The sequence below is a fragment of the Uloborus diversus genome, chromosome 9 (assembly GCF_026930045.1).
Source record: "Uloborus diversus isolate 005 chromosome 9, Udiv.v.3.1, whole genome shotgun sequence".
NCBI lineage: Eukaryota > Metazoa > Arthropoda > Arachnida > Araneae > Uloboridae > Uloborus > Uloborus diversus.
This window is the reverse complement of record NC_072739.1, coordinates 37,506,271-37,526,544: the sequence shown is the minus strand read 5'-3', so window position 1 is coordinate 37,526,544 and position 20,274 is coordinate 37,506,271. Positions and strand designations below refer to the sequence as shown.

At 34.7% G+C, this 20,274-nt stretch overlaps 1 protein-coding gene across 1 annotated transcript in view; it reads left to right on the top strand.

Annotated features, from left to right (window-relative positions):
• LOC129229219 (regulator of G-protein signaling 7-like) overlaps positions 1-20,274 on the top strand; it is a 227,303-nt gene that overhangs the window by 181,587 nt on the left and 25,442 nt on the right. The window contains exons 8-11 of the mRNA XM_054863482.1: positions 5,065-5,143; positions 8,582-8,619; positions 16,138-16,199; positions 17,468-17,581. Of these exons, the coding sequence (XP_054719457.1) occupies positions 5,065-5,143; positions 8,582-8,619; positions 16,138-16,199; positions 17,468-17,581 (293 nt within the window). The remainder of the gene's footprint in view (positions 1-5,064; positions 5,144-8,581; positions 8,620-16,137; positions 16,200-17,467; positions 17,582-20,274) is intronic.

The following is a 20,274-nucleotide window of genomic DNA, read 5'->3' as shown; positions in this document are numbered from 1 at the left end:
CATTAATGCGAAAATTACTAAGAGTTTCAATTGTCAGTCCAAGAATTAAGATTAGCGAATTAAAATTTTTATGATAGAGTGTAGCATTTATCAAAAAAAAAAAAAAAAACGCTCCGCAGTATAAATAAAGTAAACAAAAAATTCAGACAAAGGCATACATATTAAAATGACATCAAATTTTTTATCAATGAAGAGGTCGCTTTCCAGTAATTCTTCCATGGGGCTTTTATAACTCTTGAAGACCATCTTGTGTCACTCAGAGATTGTCAAGCAAAGAGCCTCAAGATACATTTGTTGATGAGAAAGTATTTTTTGATGTGGGATGTTTTTTAAAAATTGCATATCTTTACAAAAAGTTTCCATGAAAGCATATGATATACCAAGTTGCTAAAATATGTTTCTAGTACATGGCATCAATGAACACTTACTAGCTGAACATTAAGTTATAATATGAGCATAAAAATTTATGTAAAATGACATGGAATTTACGCGTAAAAATTGCACAGTCTCTACACTGTACGGGTATCTCATACAAGATGCACCATCAATAACATAGATTACTCAATTTTGAAATATTTAACCCATATGAAGAGATCACTTCTTTAGTTAAGGCAAACACTTATCCTCCATCAGTTTTTTCTGTTCTGAAAATTCAGGCAACTGATTTTCTAAGTTATCTAAATTGAATTTTTCCATTTTATATTATTCTTAGTGAAAAATTTGGGGGTGCAACCGCCCCCTCTCGCACCCCCTATTTGCCGCCCCTGGCAACCAGCTAGCTTGATTGTTTATCGAGCTTTCTGTAACAGCTATTTACGCCGTCTCCTAGTCTGCTTATTTTTTAACTTTATTTAAGCGATGGCAACTGTCAGCAAACAATTTTGTTGCCTAACATTTCCAAAGTATAACTTTCAAATAAAAATAATAATATATTTTTTACCTCAATTTCAGTTATAAAATAGTAAAAGGAATGTATGAATCGCTTGAGCAAGTTGGGAAACTTCTGAGGGTGCTTGGTAAATTCAAATAAGTGTTGGCTTGACCCGAAAGCGCAAATCCGGAAGATCCGACAAAATATAAATGTGTTTTTTAATCTAAAGACTTCATCTAAGAAAGCTTGGTTATAACTAAAAAGTTCAAAATAAAATCAGTACATGATTTCTTGGTTACAACACTAAATAATTGTAGTTAATCCTAAAATCACTTTATTAAGGTTAATTTTAAAGCTGGCAATATAAAACTAAAATTAAAAATTGAGTCAAGAAATGTAGATATAGTGAAAGCTATTCGTACAAAGCTGTATACCGCCGCATTTTGGGTAAAATTTGCTCCAGACGTACATGTACCCGACCTTTCCCCACAATATAGTGCAATATTTTCGTTGAAATTTTTAAGATGAAATTTAAGCTTTAGGGGGATATTATTGAGAACATTTTTCAGAATTAAATTATTTCAATTTTTATAAACTCTGAGATTAAGTTGAAGTGTTACCCACCAGATGGGTGTCACCCGGGATGGGGGTAGGACCACCCACTGTCAAGAAAAGCTTTTTTGACTAAGCAAAAAAAAAAAAAAAAAAAAATCCCTCGTTACAGCTTTCAAAAATTGAAAGCACACTATTTGATCTGTTAGTTAAACATTAAAGGGAGCAAATTAATCCAATTCAATGTCTTTTTTTGATGGGATTTTTGAGTAATCTCACTTTAGAAATCGCAACTATCGGATAGTTTGATTTTCAAATTGAATTCCTAACATTGTATACATCTTAGGTTTACAATAAAACGCAAAGCGAAAATTTCATAAAAAGGAATTAATATTTCAATCTCTGTTTAGGGGTTCCCCCACCCCTTCCCACGAGGAAAGGGGATTTGGAAAAAATAAATAAAGAAATAAGCTAGAGTCGGACTTTTCAAAATCCAGGAGTCGGAGTCGGCAATTTTTCTTCCGACTCCGCAGCCCTGCTTAAGACACCGCTCTCAGGTTTACTCAATTTTCTGAGCCTTTTAATGCATTTAGACCTTTAAAACTATTCTCTCTCATGCAATTACAATAGAGTTTCCATAATCCGAGTTTCGAAAGTTCGAGGTTCCGCTTGATTCGAGGTGCTAACTTTATATTTTCATTTACATTTTTTAGTTCCAAAAAAGATTTTCATAAAATTCAGAACATATTTTTTTCCTGCCGTTACACTTATTTAACTAGATACGGTAATTAATAAAAAAATGCATTGAGAGGTTGTTGTCAACAACACTCCTTAAGTGGCACGTGTAGTCATCGACTGCACAATATGATTTAGGAAATGCTTTGTAGATGATAACTTGATGCGTGAAAGTAACATTAATTTGCTGCAAAGAACGTGTAAACATGCCTTTTGGAATATTATAATACCTGATGATGGTCAAAAAGGAAGGTTCAAAACTTGACGCCTTACGAATAACGTATACGAAAGACGAAACAGATACCTTCTACAACAAATCATTTTTGTGGTATGCGAGATACATATGCTCGCAAGCGCACGGATACAAACGTTATGACAGAACTCACTGAAATAAATTCGGACAACGATTCGGTTAAAATATGTGTTTGGTTGCCTACAAATTTGCGCGGGTAAATACGTACAGACTTCGTGGAAAACAGTTCAAATTCGTTTAGAGGTAATTAAAAACGAAATTTGTGTTTAAATTTCAGTGATATTTTTTCACGACAACGATACTGCTTTTATTTGTATAAGAAGAGAAAAAGGGGCTACGCCTTATAGCATCGGAAAAGTGTAAAAAATTAATCTTCAAGAGTTTTCCGGATAATCCGAGTTTTCAGTAATCCGAGGTGACATGAGCCCCAATTACCTCGGATTTTCGAGACTCTACTGTACATCTCATCTAACGTTTGGCTGTTTCTGGATCCTCTGAATTAGTAAATTCTATTTTTATTTGCTCAATTTCCGAAGAAGGTTCGACACCCAGTAACAGACATCGAAAACTTTGATGATACCCAGTGACAGATAGGATGAAGAAAGAATGAGTAATAGTCAATATTCTCTTTTTTTCTTCAAAATGTGCAAAAGTTCTTTATGTTTAAAAAGCCTTACTTAATTGAAATGAACATGAAACACTAGCTGACCTAGTGGTGGTTGTTCATAACCTTCCACCACTGCCTTGTAAATACCAACTGACTCATAAAATTCATTCTGATAACATTAGATGTCTGCACGGTATTTCATGGGCCACAGCAACATCAGTTTTTCCCGCCTAAAGGGCTTATTAATAAAAAATTATTAAATAAAAACAAAAAACCCGACTGCGTAAAAAGCAAAAAAACTAAAAAGACAAAAATATATGCCCAGTAGTTTAGAATTTTAATAAGTATTACTGAGTAACTACTCCATTGAAATAGTTTTGTAATCGATACACACAAATTCAAAAGCAGAATAGAAGGATCAACAGTCGGGGCCCATTCAAATTTTACGTGGGTCAAAAAGGAATGGGCCCCGACTGTTGATCCTTCTATTCTGCTTTTGAATTTATGATTTGTCTTATATGTGTATCGATTACAAAACTATTTCAACGGAGTAGTTATTCAGTAATACTGATTAAAATTCTAAACTACTGGGCTTATATTTTGTTTTTTTAGTTTTTTTGGTTTTTACGCAGTCGGGTTTTTTGTTTTTGTTTAATAATTCTTTATTTTACACTTTTTAGTTAATTTTCATTGACTTAGTTATTATTATAATTATAAGACGGTAAATTTAGCAATTTTGTCATTTCATTGAGAGAGTTTATATCGCGAGGACTTAAAGCTACATATGCTCTACCTTTAGCAAAAATGCGCGAACTTAAGTCAACCACAGCTATATTAACAGCGCGGAAAAGTCGTCAGTCAAATCTTTCTCCCAAAACTAAAAAAGCCCGTCAAGAGAGTACACGTCGCGAAACTCAGTCCGCTGAATCATGACAAAACAAATGCAACATGTTGGAGATGAAAATCGAATTAGTAGACTTAGTAAACAAAAAATTCAGGGAAAACGCTACATGCATTTGTCGCACGCTGTGTAGCCTGCAGGTAGCGTTCGACACGATCCCGAACTGACAATATGGCAACTGGTTGTTGATATGGTGAATTTTGATAACTGACATGAGTTTAGTGACACTCCCAAGGTTAAGACAAATCCATTGACGTAAGAATTATCAAAATCGGCCAAGGCTTTTAGTCCCTACAACGCCACATAGGAACAAACATACATACATAGATTCATGAACACATTACCCTCTTTTGCGTCGCGCACGCGCAGTCGATTAATAAAGAACACATGAAAGAATTTACATCAGAAAGAGGGGAAAGTAGATCAAAGGTGTCTTGACCCACCGCTTCAAGTGGGAGAAGCAATCGCTTAGACCACTCGGCCACTGTGACCCCAATTATTAGACTTAGTAGACAAAAAATTCAGGCAGTGAAAACTACTTGCATTTGTCGCACGCAGGTAGCGTGCGACACCCAGCGTGAGCCAATCCCAAACTGATAAAATGGCAACTGGTTTTTGAAATGGTACTTTTGTTAACTGTCATGTGTTTAGTGACACTCCCAAGGTTAAGACAAATCGATTGACGTAAGAATTACCAAAACTGACCAAAACGTTTAGCCTGTAGAACGTCACATAGGAACAGACATACATACATAGACTGATAAAAACATTACCCTCCTTTACGTCGCGCACGCACGCGCAGTCGGGTAAAAAGGGCTTAAAAGGGCTTAATCTAAATTCAAACTTATGACTGTCTGTTACTGGTGCCGTTACCTTAACTGTAGACTGTAGCTTAATTCAATGAACAATTCACTTTTTTCTTATGGGTTCATAAACAAGATTATTTTCACTATGCAAAATTCAGTATTTTTACCGGCTCGTTATTTTTCTGTAGCCGCCCCTCACCTCCTTTAAAAAAATACCTCTTAGTCATTAAGCCATTTGGTCTGAAATTTTTTTAGTTAAGAAGTTAAGAAAACCTTTTATTGTCTTGTTACCCCATTAATCCTAAGAAACGATTTATTCAGTAAATGTCATTCTTACAGCCTGGCTGCGTCAACACAACAGAAATTGACCTCAAAAAGGCATTCAAAGTGAATTTATTACCTCGATACACAAAGGTAAGTAAATGGCCATTTGAAGAATCATTAACTTTCATTGGAAAAATAACAAAGATCTAATAATGGATTTACTCCCGTTGAAAAGAAAGTTCGTTTACTTAATAAAAGAGGTTTTAGTAAGTTTGCTAAACGGCTACGGTGGTTTTAATCATTACTCTATAAAAATCACCATAGATAGACTACAATTTTTCAGAGATCTCAAACATCACGCGGCAATGCATCTATTAAGTACTAATAAAATATTTTGTTGTTATATTGACTGTTAGTTCACAATTTTCACTAGGCATGGAAAATATGGTGATGTGAAAAAAAATAAATAGATTTCTCAAATCTATTAGAATTGACAAAAAATTAATTGATTTGAAAAACATTTTTCCTAAAGTTTTCCTAAACACTTTTGTGGAAACTTTCAATGATTCTGATTCGCAATGGTGTTAGTATGACAATAGTTCTGGATACCAACTTCCTGTTTAAGAGACAGTGTATAACTAAAAAAAGTAATAATCTCATTAAAAACAACCCTGTCGTAAAAATTTCCCCGCCAAGAAAACCTTTAACTTTTCCGCACAAAAAAGAAGGCCTTTATCCTAAACCCCAAAACATTCAGCCTTAAAAAGTTATGATATCTAGTTTTCCCGCCAAGTATCTACCAAACTATCATCCTCCCTGTTCTCCTCTTTCATCACATCTACTTCCGTTAGAACCTCCTCCCACCTTCAACTCTTCAGAAATATGGATAGATCCTTTAAATTGTTTATCCTGTTTGGCGAAAAGTTTTTCAAAGTGAAGTGGTTGCTTGGTGAGCAAAAAGATGAGATATCACATCTTTTTGCATTGATATTATTACTTTGTCTGTATTTTTAGAATTGAGAACTTCAAGTCAGAAAATGTTCAATTGAAACAACCCTGTTTTGTGTTTTTAAGGAACAATAATGGCAAGTCCAATTTACCGTCAAGTTATTTTCTGACCATTTAGATTCTATGTTCGTTTTGCGAGAATTGGACTGTTTAAATTTTATTGCAATCCTTGTATCCTCTCTGTTGCATAGAAAACTTCTTGGATAATAAAATACTATATTTTAAATTATATTGTTTTCGAGTATTTTACAACTTCGAAATAAATTTTATTAGCTTCTTTATTTGACGGATTATTCAACATTTTCATGAAGGTTTTTTTTAAATGTTTTACAGTTTGCGGGCTATTTTATTCTAGCTTTTCACTGTTTATTTTATGACTTTTTTTCCTAAATCGTATGTACGTTTTAAGAAAAAACATCGTATTTACGTTTTAAGTTTTTTACGTTTTATGGGATACTTTTAATTGTTTGGAGATTTATCTTTCTTTTGTTGGAGGTCTTTGTCTTGTTCTTGTTTAATGCCTAGTTTTGTTTAAAAGTTCATTAAAAAGACGAAATAACGCATGTTATTACCAAGCAAAAAAAAAAAAAACTATGCCATTAAATATTTTAAAATTGAAATTGTCAGAAGAGCTATACTACTTTACTCGACGTGAAATAGCGGATACCCCAAATTTGCCACAGCGACTGCGCATGATGCACGCGGACTTAGCTCTTTAAAAGTCTTGATTAAATTAATTGCAAAAATTTTGTCTGTTAGCAAATTACTGCAAAACACGGATATCCACACACGTATTTCATATAATTTCAATTCATAATGTGTTATGTTTGTGAGAAATGCATTAATTTAGAAAATAAGCAAACCAATAAAAAAGGCTATTTTTCGCTTCCAATTATAAAGTAAGATGTATCATATTCATATGCGTATAGTTTCATATAATATGTCACGCAAAATATTCTGATGGTTTAACCCTAATTTCGCACCGACATTTAAAATCCCCCCCCCCCTTAAATATATCAAAACTGAAAACAGGGGGAAGGAAATTTCGTATCGGCAAAAATGGGGGGGGGGACAGCATTATGGAATCTTAAAAAAGAAAGCCCAATGAGCTTACAAACAACATGAAATCTTAAAACAGAAAGCACAATGAGCTAAGTCCGCGCGCATGCCAAGTCGCTGTGGCAAATTTGAGATATTCGCGATTTAAAGTCTAGCTGCAACTGTTGGATCTGTTTTACTCTTGGTTGAATTTCATTTCCTAAGACAACTTTGAACAACTGTTAGATCTGTTCTAACCTTGTGCAATTGCAGTCAGAGATTAACAAACTCTATGAGCTGAGAGTAAGTACATAAGAATTTGAGGGAAATTAGTGATTTTCAAACTTTAACCAGCCCATGATGTCTCTGGGGGTTGAATTTTCGTATATGTACTCAATGCCCCCCCCCAAGAATATGTATACCAAAAATCATTACCATAGCCCCCCCCCCCCGAGGGGCTGTGACATAACCCCGGGAAGGTACAATTTGGGGGGTAAAAACAAGGGGACAGGGGGAGTCAAATGGCACAAAAGGCACATCAGTAGGGCACAAGGAATGTGTGTTCAAAATTTCAGCTTGATTCCTTTTTTCGTCTGGGCTGTAGCCCTGTCAAAGAAAGCGAAAACTTTTTTGAACAGCGGTTTTCTAACTTGAATTCCTCCTCCTCCTGATTGTCCTGGAGATTGTATTTTGGTTTATGTCGTCAGGGGCCACTAGAGATTGAGTATACGAAAAATCAACTCCGGGGTTCTTCATGGGGCTGAGATATAGAGGCGTGAAAAACCCAGAAAATTCCCAACTTGTTCTGTCATGCAAACTGTTCCTTAGTCGCTTTTTTCTTTCGTCTTTCTTGGCGGTGGATTTGCTTTTGTTGGCTGCTGACGTTTGGTTCTCTTGGCGGCCGGGACGCTCCCGCGTCCCGTGATAATAATGAGTTGTTATAATGCAGGAAAGTTCTGAACGGTGGTAACTACATTACCAAAGACAAGACATTGAAATGTTGATACTAATGTCTTCGTATTGCACAACAGAAATGACATACATTTTAAAGTCTTGATGTGGCTGACCCTGCTAAGTCTAAGTTAACTGATAGAGATAATGTAAAATAGAAAGAATCAAGATCGGTTAAATTATCGATTGAGAGGTAATGTAAAATAGAAAGAATCAGAAGATGCTCCATAAACGCACAAAAAAACGAATGGTCGATGTTTTTCCTACCACCCATTCCATATTTTCCCCCAGTAATCATTTTTATTAAATTTATTTCTTCATGAAAACAAAGTGGTATTTTTTTTCTTTTCTATTGATAGTTCATTTTTCAGGTAGTTAGGTGATCTAGGGATTTTTTAAATCAGAAACCAGTTATTTATATATGGTTTTAGGTTTTCCATATTGTACTAATCTAATCTATCTAATGTTGGAAGTTAAATTAGCCTGTAGATTTTAGAATTGATTCTTTTTTTTCTCTCAAAAAACGAGTTTTTCTCTTTAATTTTCCTACAGCAATCAAAATCCAGCCACGCTATTGCTGCCCCATTGACGGAAGCAGAGATTCAAGCGCAGATAGAGAGTGCGGAAAAACAGGTACGTCATTGTTATATAATACATGTCCATAATGTAATTTCTAAACAGAAGTGATAAGCTGATTCATGTGAAGCTTTCGCACTGTAAATTGTCGGAAATGCAGGCGTCCCTCTTATAAAACGGTTAGTTCGTTCCGTGTAGTATCATAAAATTAAAAAAATTTTTAAACTCCGACTAAGTCGCAAATGTAGAATCAAGAAGGAAAAATGAAAATCATTTTAAAGCCTTATACTATTATTAAAAATCAATTGCAAGTATATTTTGTTCGTTAAGAAATAGAACCTGGCTTTTTTTTATTTTTTATTCATTATGTTTTCTCTCCTTGTCGACCAACAATGAATTCCGTTCCCAACGAGTGAATAAAGGCTTAACCGTATTTAAAATCTACTTCAAAAGAACGTTATAGTTCGAATTCTATAAAGCATTGAAGTTCCAAACACATTCTATCAGATGAAGGAAAATACTCTTTATTCTGTACTAAATTTTTAAATTTTTAAATATGTGTTCACTGCAAAAATCGCGAAAAACCTTTTAGAGATTTTTAATTAGCATCTTCACTAATTAATGTCATTTAATTTGTTGAGTGTTCAGTCTAGCTAAGAACACTTTCGATCAACTCTCCTTTCGAAATTTTTTTTTTCTTCCCAAAATCGACCCACGCGTTTAGTCGCTAAAGTGCCACAGACATATATACACACACACACACACACACACACACACACACACACACACACACACACACACACACAGATACACAGACACGTCAAACTCATAACCCCCTCCCTTTGTGTGTCGGGTGTTATAAACCATGTTATGCGAGACTTTTTTAAAAATAACTTTCAAATTAATCTTTTACGCTAATTAATCACGTACATAGTAAAAATCTTGTCAATATGTATAGTGTTGCATCGAAGCCGTGTTATATGAGACTTAGAAATAATATGAATTAAGGGACGGTGTACCGTGTGAACCGTCTAAGGCTTGCCAAAAGAAACATCATTTACGTGCAAAACGCACCACAATACTGTTTTCGTATAATTTATTTAATCGCGAAATCGTGACACAGAAGTTATTTTAATTAATTTTTCTGTGTAGACGATATTACATAAGTCATTTTTGATTTTACCAATTTCTTGTCATCCCAAATATGATCGTTGAATACCATTTGCTCTACACTAATGTGCAATAACTTATCAACTAAATGGTTTAAGCAGCGGTTCCCTTATTATCTTAGACCCAAAATACCGTGTCAAAAAAAAAAAAAAAAAAGACTACTTTAAGTTGCGACGCCTATATTGTGTGAAATTTAATCGGAAAAAAACTGTTTTTTATTAATGCGAGAGAAAAAAAGTGTAAGAAATAAGTTTTATGTGCAGAAGATGATGTTAAAGTGATTGGTTTATGCTTCTAAAAATTCCGTGGAGTAGTTTGAACACAATGACACTAGATGAGAATTTTATTGAATAGCGTGTATTCTTCGCACATAATCGAATAATGAGCAATTTGTTACATTATATCAAATCTTTTTCACGCTGTTTTACGAAACATAGTCAGAATTGCATTAGATACAACAACGCTGTCAGAATTAATCCGATTAATAATATTTCATCTTTGAACTTGCGAATGCACGTATTGTTAAATTCCGCTCAAGCAAGTAAAATTATTTTTCTTATCGAGACTACATATCTGGTATTGTATCTGATATGTACTACTACTTTGTTTGCCATCAGCGATTTCAATTTTAGAGAGTTAACAGATACGAGCTATGCAAGCAAATATTCCAATTTAATACTGTAGTTTCAAAATGGTATCATAGAAATTAGAGTTCTTGCAAGCGTATTGAATTTAAATTGAAATTCAACAGAGCGTCTGTGACAATATTTTCTCTCTGATTTGAAGTTGCAAATTCAATAAGTTTTTGTAGCTTCTAATTCCCGAAAAATAAAAAAGGCAAATATAAGTCCAGTTTTTTTTTAACTTTTTTCCAGAATAATATTTTTTTCCCTTGGTCGGTTATAATTTACATTGTACATTAAAAGAAAAATTCTATTATAATATTGTATTTCGTAAAGGCTATTTTTTCAGTAATTGTTTTAATTTAAAACCGTCTGGGTTAAAATGGCTAACAAATCGGGTGCCAAATAATTTACCGAATAATTTGAAAATAATTATTTAATAATACTAATAACAATAATATTAATATTAATTCTAGGCAGAGTTTTTATTACAGTTAAAAAATGATACACAAAGTCATTCTATAGCTTTATGCATGATTTCCAATATTTTATGCATTTTTAAATTTTAGATGTTCAAGATTGATAATTTAAAAAAATAATAATAAATAAATAAATAACTTCAAAAATTATTTCTTTTAAGCTAACACAGCTCCCCCAAAATATTTGGTTTGCACGTTAGAAAGTTAACAATAAAATTAAAAAGTATAAGGAATTTGCATCATTTTTTAAACTGTAAATATCAATCTAGATATTTGAGTTCGTATTTTATGAAAAATTGAATATTCATTCCGTAGATTTACGCTTTAATAAATAAACAAATGATTATAAGTAAATGAGTAATTAAAAAAAAAAAAAAAAAAACGCTTACTGTAAAAGCATATATTTTTGTTAGCCGTGAACAAGTGTTTTTACAGCAACATATGCGCATAAGGAGGGGTAATATGACGAACTTGAAAACTTGAACTTCAAAATATTTTTTTCACTTTAAGATCTGAAGAAAGTTAAACCTACACTTTCTTTGTTGTGTTTAACAAAAGAAAAAAAAAAGAAACTCTATAGCAGTCATCTGGCGACGAGAAAAAGGGTTCCCTGAAGAGATGGGAATAATCGAGAACTTTTGATAATCGAGATTTCGGGAATCAAGTAGTTCTGACCATTGCGTGATTGACAATCGAGACCTTTTGAATCGAGAGCTCGAGCGATTGACTTCTCGATTAATTGGAATTGAGATCTCGTAATGTTGCAAATCGAGAATTTGAGATGTTATAATCGAGAACTCGAGATGTGATAATCGAGAATTCGAGATATGACAATCTATAACTCGAGATGTGATAGTCGAGATCTCGAGCAGTTAACTCCTCGAGAACTCGAGATGTGATAATCGAGAACTCGAGATATGACAATCTAGAACTCGAGCCGTGATACAAATACAAATACAAATACAAATGTGACGACCAGCAACAGGCACTGGGCCCAGCTAGGCTGGTCCTAGTCAATTAATTAGTCCCCAATGAAGATCAATGGCCCTCTTAAAGCTATCCACTCCCTTGCTCATTACCGCCTCTTCCGGTAAGCTATTCCAAGTGCCCACGACCCTGCTAAAGTAGTAGTTTTTCCTGATTTCCAAGTTAGCCTGAGATTTAAATAGCTTAAAACAATGACCCCTTGTCCTGCTTTCCCCGCAAAAATTTAATCCATTTACATCTTTCATTTTGATAAATTTAAATAACTGAATCATGTCCCCTCTGACTCTCCTTTGCTCCAGGCTATACATGTTAAGCCTATTAAGTCTGGTATCATAATCTAAATCTGAGAGTCCCCTTACTAATTTAGTTACCCTTCTTTGAACCCTTTCCAATACAAAAATATCTTTCTTCAGATAAGGCGACCAAAACTGAACGGCATACTCCAAATGAGGTCTTACTAAACTCCTATATAAAGGCAGAAGAACTTTCTTAGATTTGTTTGAAACAGATCTATTGATGAACCCAAGCATTTTGTTGGCTTTGTTACTAGCAATACTGCACTGTTGACTAAACTTGAAGTCCTGATTTATAAAGACACCCAGATCCATAACATTTTCTGCCTGATTTATGACTGAACCCTGTAAATGATATCTCATACGCTTATTTCCATGACCTAAGTGTAGCACTTGACATTTCCCTACATTAACTGCCATACCCCATTTATCTGCCCACTTAGTAATATGATCTAAATCCTCTTGCAGCTGTTTTACTTGTTCTTCATTTTCGACAATCCCCATAACTTTTACATCGTCAGCAAAACAATTCATGCTTCCAGAAATATTTTCATTGATGTCATTCATAAATATAATAAACAAAAGAGGCCCTAAAACTGATCCCTGAGGAACCCCACTTAAAACATCACTCCAATTAGAATGATTTCCTCTCACAACTACTCTTTGCTTCCTACCAGTAAGCCAATTTCTAACCCAAAGTAAAGTTTTTCCTCCTATTCCAATGTCAGCTAACTTGCTGAGAAGAGCAACATGCGGTACCTTGTCAAAAGCTTTTTGAAAATCAATATAAACAACATCCACACATTTTTTGTTATCTAAAGCTGAGGTAACCTTGTCGTAGAAATGCAATAAATTAGTAGTACAGGATTTACCTTTCCTGAAACCATACTGCAAACTAGTCAACAGACTATTAGTCTCTAAGAACATCATGATCTTAATTTTGATCAAAGTTTCGAAAATCTTACAAATCACCGAAGTCAAACTTACAGGTCTATAATTCCCAGCAATACCTTTAGACCCCTTCTTGAAGAGTGGCGTTATGTTAGCCAGCTTCCAGTCCTCTGGCACCGTCCCCGAGTTATAAGAAGCATTGAAAATATTCAAAATAACATCCACTAATTCCTCTGCACATTCAACTAAAATTTTTGGATAAATATTATCTGGTCCCGGAGCTTTAGTTGCTTTAATCTTTTTCAAATGAAATAAAACCTCCTCCCTGGAAAATACAAAATCCTCAAGCTGTATAATAGCTTGTGTCTTGTTAGTGTCAACTGTTGAGATACAGTTATCGTTAAACACACTGGAAAAAAAGTTATTTAGAACATTTGCAATATCCCTATCGTTTTGGATTAAATTTCCATACTCATCAACCAAAGGCCCAATTTGACTGTTTCGAGCTTTCCCAGAATTAGCGTAAGCAAAAAACCTCTTAGGGTTCCCATCAATGTCATCTGCCAGCCTTTGCTCCAATTCCCTTTTCTGAATCCGTACCAAATACTTAAAGTTTCGCCTTGCCTTACCATACTGGAGCCTCTCCGCACTCTTACCAGTTTCTTTAAACTTACGAAAAGTGGCTTGCTTATAATTAAGAGCTTCTTTAGTCTCCCTGGAGAACCACATGGGCCAAATTTTGGTACTAACACCTTTTCTCCTAAATGGAACATAGTCCCCAACAGTTTTAGCAAGTTTATCCTTAAATTCCGTCCACTGCTGATCTACGTCGCTATTTTCCAACCCCGACGAAAAAACCTCTTTCAAGCTCTGCCTAAGTGCAACAAAATCGGTGTTTCTGAAATTGGGCACAAACCTAAAATTATCATCTTTGCACACTTCAAATTTAACCCGGAACCTAATGCTGTTATGATCACTATCTCCAATATGCTCCCCTACACTCAACCCCTGAACAAAACTACCTATGTCACAAAAAACTAGATCCAAAATGGCCTCCTCTCGAGTTCCCTGAGTTACAACTTGATCTAAGAAACAGTCACCAATTACTTTTAAAAATTCCTCTTCTTTGCCATTACCAGGATAAAAATTATTCCAATCAATACCCGGAAAATTGAAATCCCCCATTATGATAACGGATCCCTTACTAGACATGTCACTAATAATACGGTACATCTGTTCATCTTGTCCCTGGTTTGAATTAGGTGGCCTATAAATGTTTCCAAAGCGTAGCTTTATGCCCTTACTGCTCATCAACTCCAGCCAAACCATATCAATATCAGTAGGCTTATCATTTATGACCAATTCATTGCAAATAAAATTGTCTCTAACATAAAATAAAACCCCACCACCTCTTTTACCTACTCTATCCTGTCTGAATAAATTATACCCAGCAATATGTAATAACTCTGCATCAGATTCGGTAGCCCATGTCTCTGTAATTCCGATAACATCCAACTTCTCATCCATAACTATGCTTTTCAATTCATCCATCTTGTTCCTAATACTGCGAGCATTGGTATAGAAAACTTTAAGCATGCCTAAGTTGCTTTTATTTAACACCCTGAAATTTCCTAATTTACAATTGTTAACATTACTACTCTTGTTTGTCACTTTATTTCCATTTCTAGCAATACCCAAAAGCATTTCATTCTCTCGATACCTGGTGCTTGAACCATGCCCCCCATTCCAACTTAGTTTTTTGACTCCGAAGCCCTTAAAATTAATCCACTAACCATTTTGACCCCTGTAGAGCTCAGATGCAGGCCATCCCTAGCAATCCAATCCCGTTTACAGTGACTCCATACATCAATGAACCTGATACTGCGCTTTTCGCAAATTGACTTCAGTAGCAAGTTCATACACCTCGCACGTTGATTTAGCCAGCTCCTATGCACTCCATACCTGGGAAGCAAACCAACCACTTGGACATTCGTCGAAAAGCTGGTTGCTTTATCCAACAGGGATTCCCATTCCCTAGAAAACTCCTCATTTTTACTGTGGCCTACATCATTTGTTCCCACCCACAAAGTAACCATGTCCTCCTTATTCAATACTCCCTTCTTTTCAGCAACCAAATTAACGTCTTTCACCCGAGCCCCTGGTAAACAACACCTAGCCACCTTACGCTTTACTCTCCCAACTGTGTTACCCACCTCCCTTACCATAGAATCCCCCAAAATTACACCCTTAGTTTCCCAATCTAACTCCTCATTTGAAACTTCCCCCTGAATCTCTGGAACATTTATACCCTCTACAACTGGCTTACACCCTAATGCTAACTGGGCTTCCAAAACTAGCATCTTAAGTCTTAAGTCTGAGAGTTCAGCACATTTAGTGCAAATATAATCCTCTTCAAAAACAGACTCATTTTCCCCCTTATACAGGCAGAACATATGACTCAATCAGTAAATTTTGATTCATGCTTAACCTCAACCACTTTGAAATTTTTTAAAACAGACCCCGAACACAGCTTACATTTTCAGATTCACTTACCAATCTTTATCTATAGTTGAAGCAAACCCACACTCACAGCATTATGAAGGCTAATCGAGATCTCGAGCAGTTTACTCCTCTAGAACTCGAAAAGTGATAATGAGTTCTCGATTGATCTTGAATAATCGAGTGATTCAGTTAAGGGAACTCGATTATGTCCATCACTATTCCCTGTTTCCCCGAAACTCATGCATAAAGTTCGTAACTAACATCGTTTTTTCTCAGTTTATTCAAGCGGAATTTTCACTCACGGAGCGAATGACAACTGTAATCAGAAAGTTGTCACTCAGCAAAGATATTAATTGATCTATCATGCCACGATTGCTGCCGGGGCAACTAATGCACTCGGAATTTGATTGGTTAAAAGCGTTGCTAGTTTTGATATGCGAAATGCTGTTGTCGTTATTGCTGTTCAATGTAAATTAAACTCCAATTTCAACTGTAGTAGATTGCATGATGTTTCATGCAAAGTTGATATTTGCTTTGCGCATTTTTCAGAACCAAACGGAGTTTGGACTTGACTTCACTTATCAGTTTCTAACCCTTGAATTGCACCTCATATTATCCATTCTTTTTCAGATTCGTATGATTCAGAAAAAGATTGACAGGGGTAATGTCAAGACTTCTAAAGTGTGTGAGTCGTAAGTTAAGGTTATTACCTCTGACATTTAATCGTAAAACCTCAACAAAAGAAATTAAAATAAAGATATTAAAATAAGATTTTATTGGTATAGCTGTCTGAATGCTTCCAAAAGTATGAACCTTCAATTAAATAGTTTGTTTGTTTAGATTTATTTGAATGGATGAAATGTGTATCCTCTAAAACTATTCCTCTTCACATAGATAAATTATGATAGCAAGAACTTAAGTACATTAAACATTTACTTTTTATTTTGGTTTATTTTTGAGAAAAGTCTGAACGTGATAATGGTTCATTTACACCCCACGTGTGTTTAAAACAAAAGACAGTGGGCCAATTCTTTGCTAAAAAATTATGGGATTTTTTAAAACGTTTTAATGTCTTGTAAACAATCCAATGTAATTTTGGGAATAAAACTTTCTTTTTAATCATAAGAAACGGTGAGTCTGCTAATTTCAGGATTTGTTTTGCCTGTTGCCCATACTATTATCCATGCCACTTAAGATCCTAAATGCAAAAAAGATCCTAAACTGGCAAACGTCCGAGAGGCAGACCAAAAACTAGATGGCTGGATTGCTTGGAAAGAGAATTCAAAACTATCAAATCCCCAAATTGGAAAAGTCAAGTGAAAAATAGATCCAACTGGAAGAAACTTATGGAAAAGACCAGGACCCACAATGGCTTGTCGAGTCGATGATGATGATGATGATGATGTTGCCCATACTATCCGGATTTTTGATCATTGGGATTGCCTTTGGTCCTAGTTAGTACGGATAAACGAAGCTCTACTGAAATCAACTCTAGATAACTCGAAGCCGTATAACTTGAATATTCCTTTATTTCGAAGCTTTCGTCGTGTCCCAAAGTCTTGAGAAAACTAAAGGGACTTCTCACTGTACTTCGCAGGACGACTGTGCCTCCCCCCTCCCCCCGCCCGACTACAGTGGCCGCCGCTTATATGAATCACGTCTGTTTTAAAAAGTTTTGATTCCATAAAGCTGCTAGTTCAGTAAAGCTGGATTTTGTTCTGTTTTTGATGATTTGATTCATTAAAGAGGTAGATTAAATTAACCACTGATTCAATTAACCGGCGTCCACTGAACAGCATGTAATCCCTTGACTGTACCTTTATTCTCTATTTGCGTTTAATTACGTTCGTTTTGCGGCTCATCAATAATTTTCATTTAACTGATTTTGAAGTTTGTTTTCTTTTTCTTTTTTTTTTCGAGAAATTTATAAAGATTTCTTTTTCTTCTTTTTTCTAAAAAGGTACATAAACTATTTCGAACAGTATCAGGAATACGATCCATTTTTGGTGCCACCTGAGTATTCGAATCCGTGGATTTCGGACAGCACGGAGTATTGGGAGATGGAAAAACAAACGTAAGTATGTATGAATCGAAGTCCGTTGGCTCACATTACATGTCGTATGAAATTTTTTTTAATTAATCGGTCATTCGTCCATCGGTCGGTTGTCAGTTTTCGGAAGCGAAGACTACCACTCAGGACAGATTCCATTTCAAAAAGGGGGCGATAGGTTGAGGATGGGCACTTACCGCTCGCACTAGCTGTCTTTGAACACTTTATTTTGCATCTTTTACTTCCGGGTTTCCCTCCCTATTTTGATAAAATCACAGCAGACCTGACGCATGCCCAAATAGGCGTTAAGTCTCGGCTTAGGAAAGCAAACAATATTGGTTAAAAGAAGCAAACACATTGCTAACTTGTCAAGTTGCATTCTACAAAAATGTCTTTAAAATACTAATGATGTTTGGGGAAAAAAACACTTTTACCTACTTTAGACAATATGAAACGTACACATTATTATTACGAACAGCAGTATTGTGGTGTATCGAACTAATCGAACTCCGCTATCATAATCGTAGTGACGTCAGAAGGCACTGACGCCACTGGGAAAAATATTCTCTGTAAGGCATCTATATATACGAGCCGACGCATCAGCTTACGATCAGCCATTTTGGATCGAAGCGCGTGTTTGAGTTGTTGTCTTTTCTGGCGAGTTATCGCGTTTGGTGATTGCTCACTGCGAGCAATTATTCGCGGCACGTGAATTGTTTATTAAATAAAATATTATTTTCGGCAAATTTGGCGAAATCCGAAACTTTGCTATGGCAACCCTAGCAGCGCAGCAATGAAAAATCCGATCCAAAATGGCTAGACTTAAGCTGATGCGTCGGCCTATCTTTATAGCGGCTCTAATTCTCTGGACAGAGCAGATCGGAACGAACTCCGGAGATGTGTGCATTGGCGACACGCTCTGTATTGTATATAGAATTATGTATATAACTAATGTAGTAATTGGAATAGTAAAGTCTAGTGTTATATGTGGGAATAATCAGTTACCCGTTACATGTCCCCGCGAGCATAGGTTCCATAAAAGGAACCATAGCAAGTATGATTAGACAGTGTGTACTAGATGCAATGTATCCATAGCCCCTGTCTATCGTAGAGGGGGGGGGGACACGCAGCTGTTACTAAAAGCTTTGAACGAAAAAAGAGGGGATAAATTGAAGTTGGAAAATAAGTAAGCAAAACATCATCACTGTGGCTTTCAAGTTTGAGCGCCTGCACTAAAAACAACGATAAATTTCCAAAGCCCGTCCATCGCATTTATATTGTATCAATATTTTCCTAATGTCTTACTATTTTAAATATATTTTTCTGCATTTTTAACGTTTTGTTAATTGTACAGAAAATACTTTAGGAAAAATGTGGTATTATTTTTATAATCCAGTAAAAAATTGCAGCACCAGGATGGAATTCACAAAATCAGATTATTATAAAAAAATAAAGGGAGGCAAAACAATTTTTGTATGGCAAAGAGGGAGGGGGGCAGGTATAAACCGTTCGGCAGTCACTGCTATAAATGCTCTTTTTGAAAGAGTATTTTTAAAAATATCTCCTGATTTTTTGATTGTAACGTAAAACCAATGCTGCACAAACGTTTTCCTCTGCATTACTCTCTTTAAGAATTTGTTTAAAAAAATAAATAAATAAAACAATTATCCGTAAAAATTTATAATCGTATTTTCCGACCTAAATAAATAAGCAAATAAAATAAACTACAAAAAACTAAAGTTCGTTTTTCAAATTATTGTAATCCAAACTACTGACAGAACTGAAAGTAAATTAAATTTGTTTCCAGAAAAGACCATCCTGCTTTGTAATACTCTCCAGAAACTCCCAGTCACTTTTTTCTGCTTCAGTAAATTGTATTTCTATTGCATTAAAGTGTTGAGATAAAATGCCAAGCGCCGCTGGAAATATGTTTCTGAAGCTTATCAAATCAGAACAAAGGGAGCAAAAACTGGAAGACTTTTAGAATAAAAGGAGTATTTTTTTTTTTTATTTATTTATCTTTACGTTGACAGATTTTTTCTTTTTTTAGTAAGAAACTCTTCATATTCATTTGCAAAAGTTGCATCGTTTTCTGAAAATCAAAAAGTGATTTCTAGGAAATTGTTGCATTTTTACTACCTAATATTAATATAGCTGTTATCTGCCCATTAAAAATGCTTAAAAAGAAAAAAAAAGAAAGAAAAAATTGCATTTTTACTCAAAAAAAAAACTTTAATAAAAAAACTTAAACTTTTAATTGTTACTGCAATTATACACTTTATCGTATATCTGTATTATTTTATAAATAAAAGTAATCTTATTAGAAAATTGGTTCAAGAAAATTTTTATAATAAGTCCAAGTGTAACTGGCTGACATTTTTGAAGCAAGACAAAACGTATTTTGTATTATTTAACGTAAATTATACATTGGAAAAAGCAAACTTTTCCCGTGCAGCATAGTATTTTTTAGGCTAAATTCAGTGGCATACTTAAATTCTCAAAAAATATTTTGGATGATTCAAAAAAAAAAAAAAATCTTAAAAGCATGGTAGCTGACTGACATGCTTCTTAAAATGTCAATCAGTTAACATGTTTTTAATAAATATTTAAAAATCATCCAAAATGTATTTCGGAAATTCAACTATACTATTATATTCAGCTTAAAATATACTATATTTCAGGGCAAAAGATCTTTTGCACAATATATATTTTGCGTT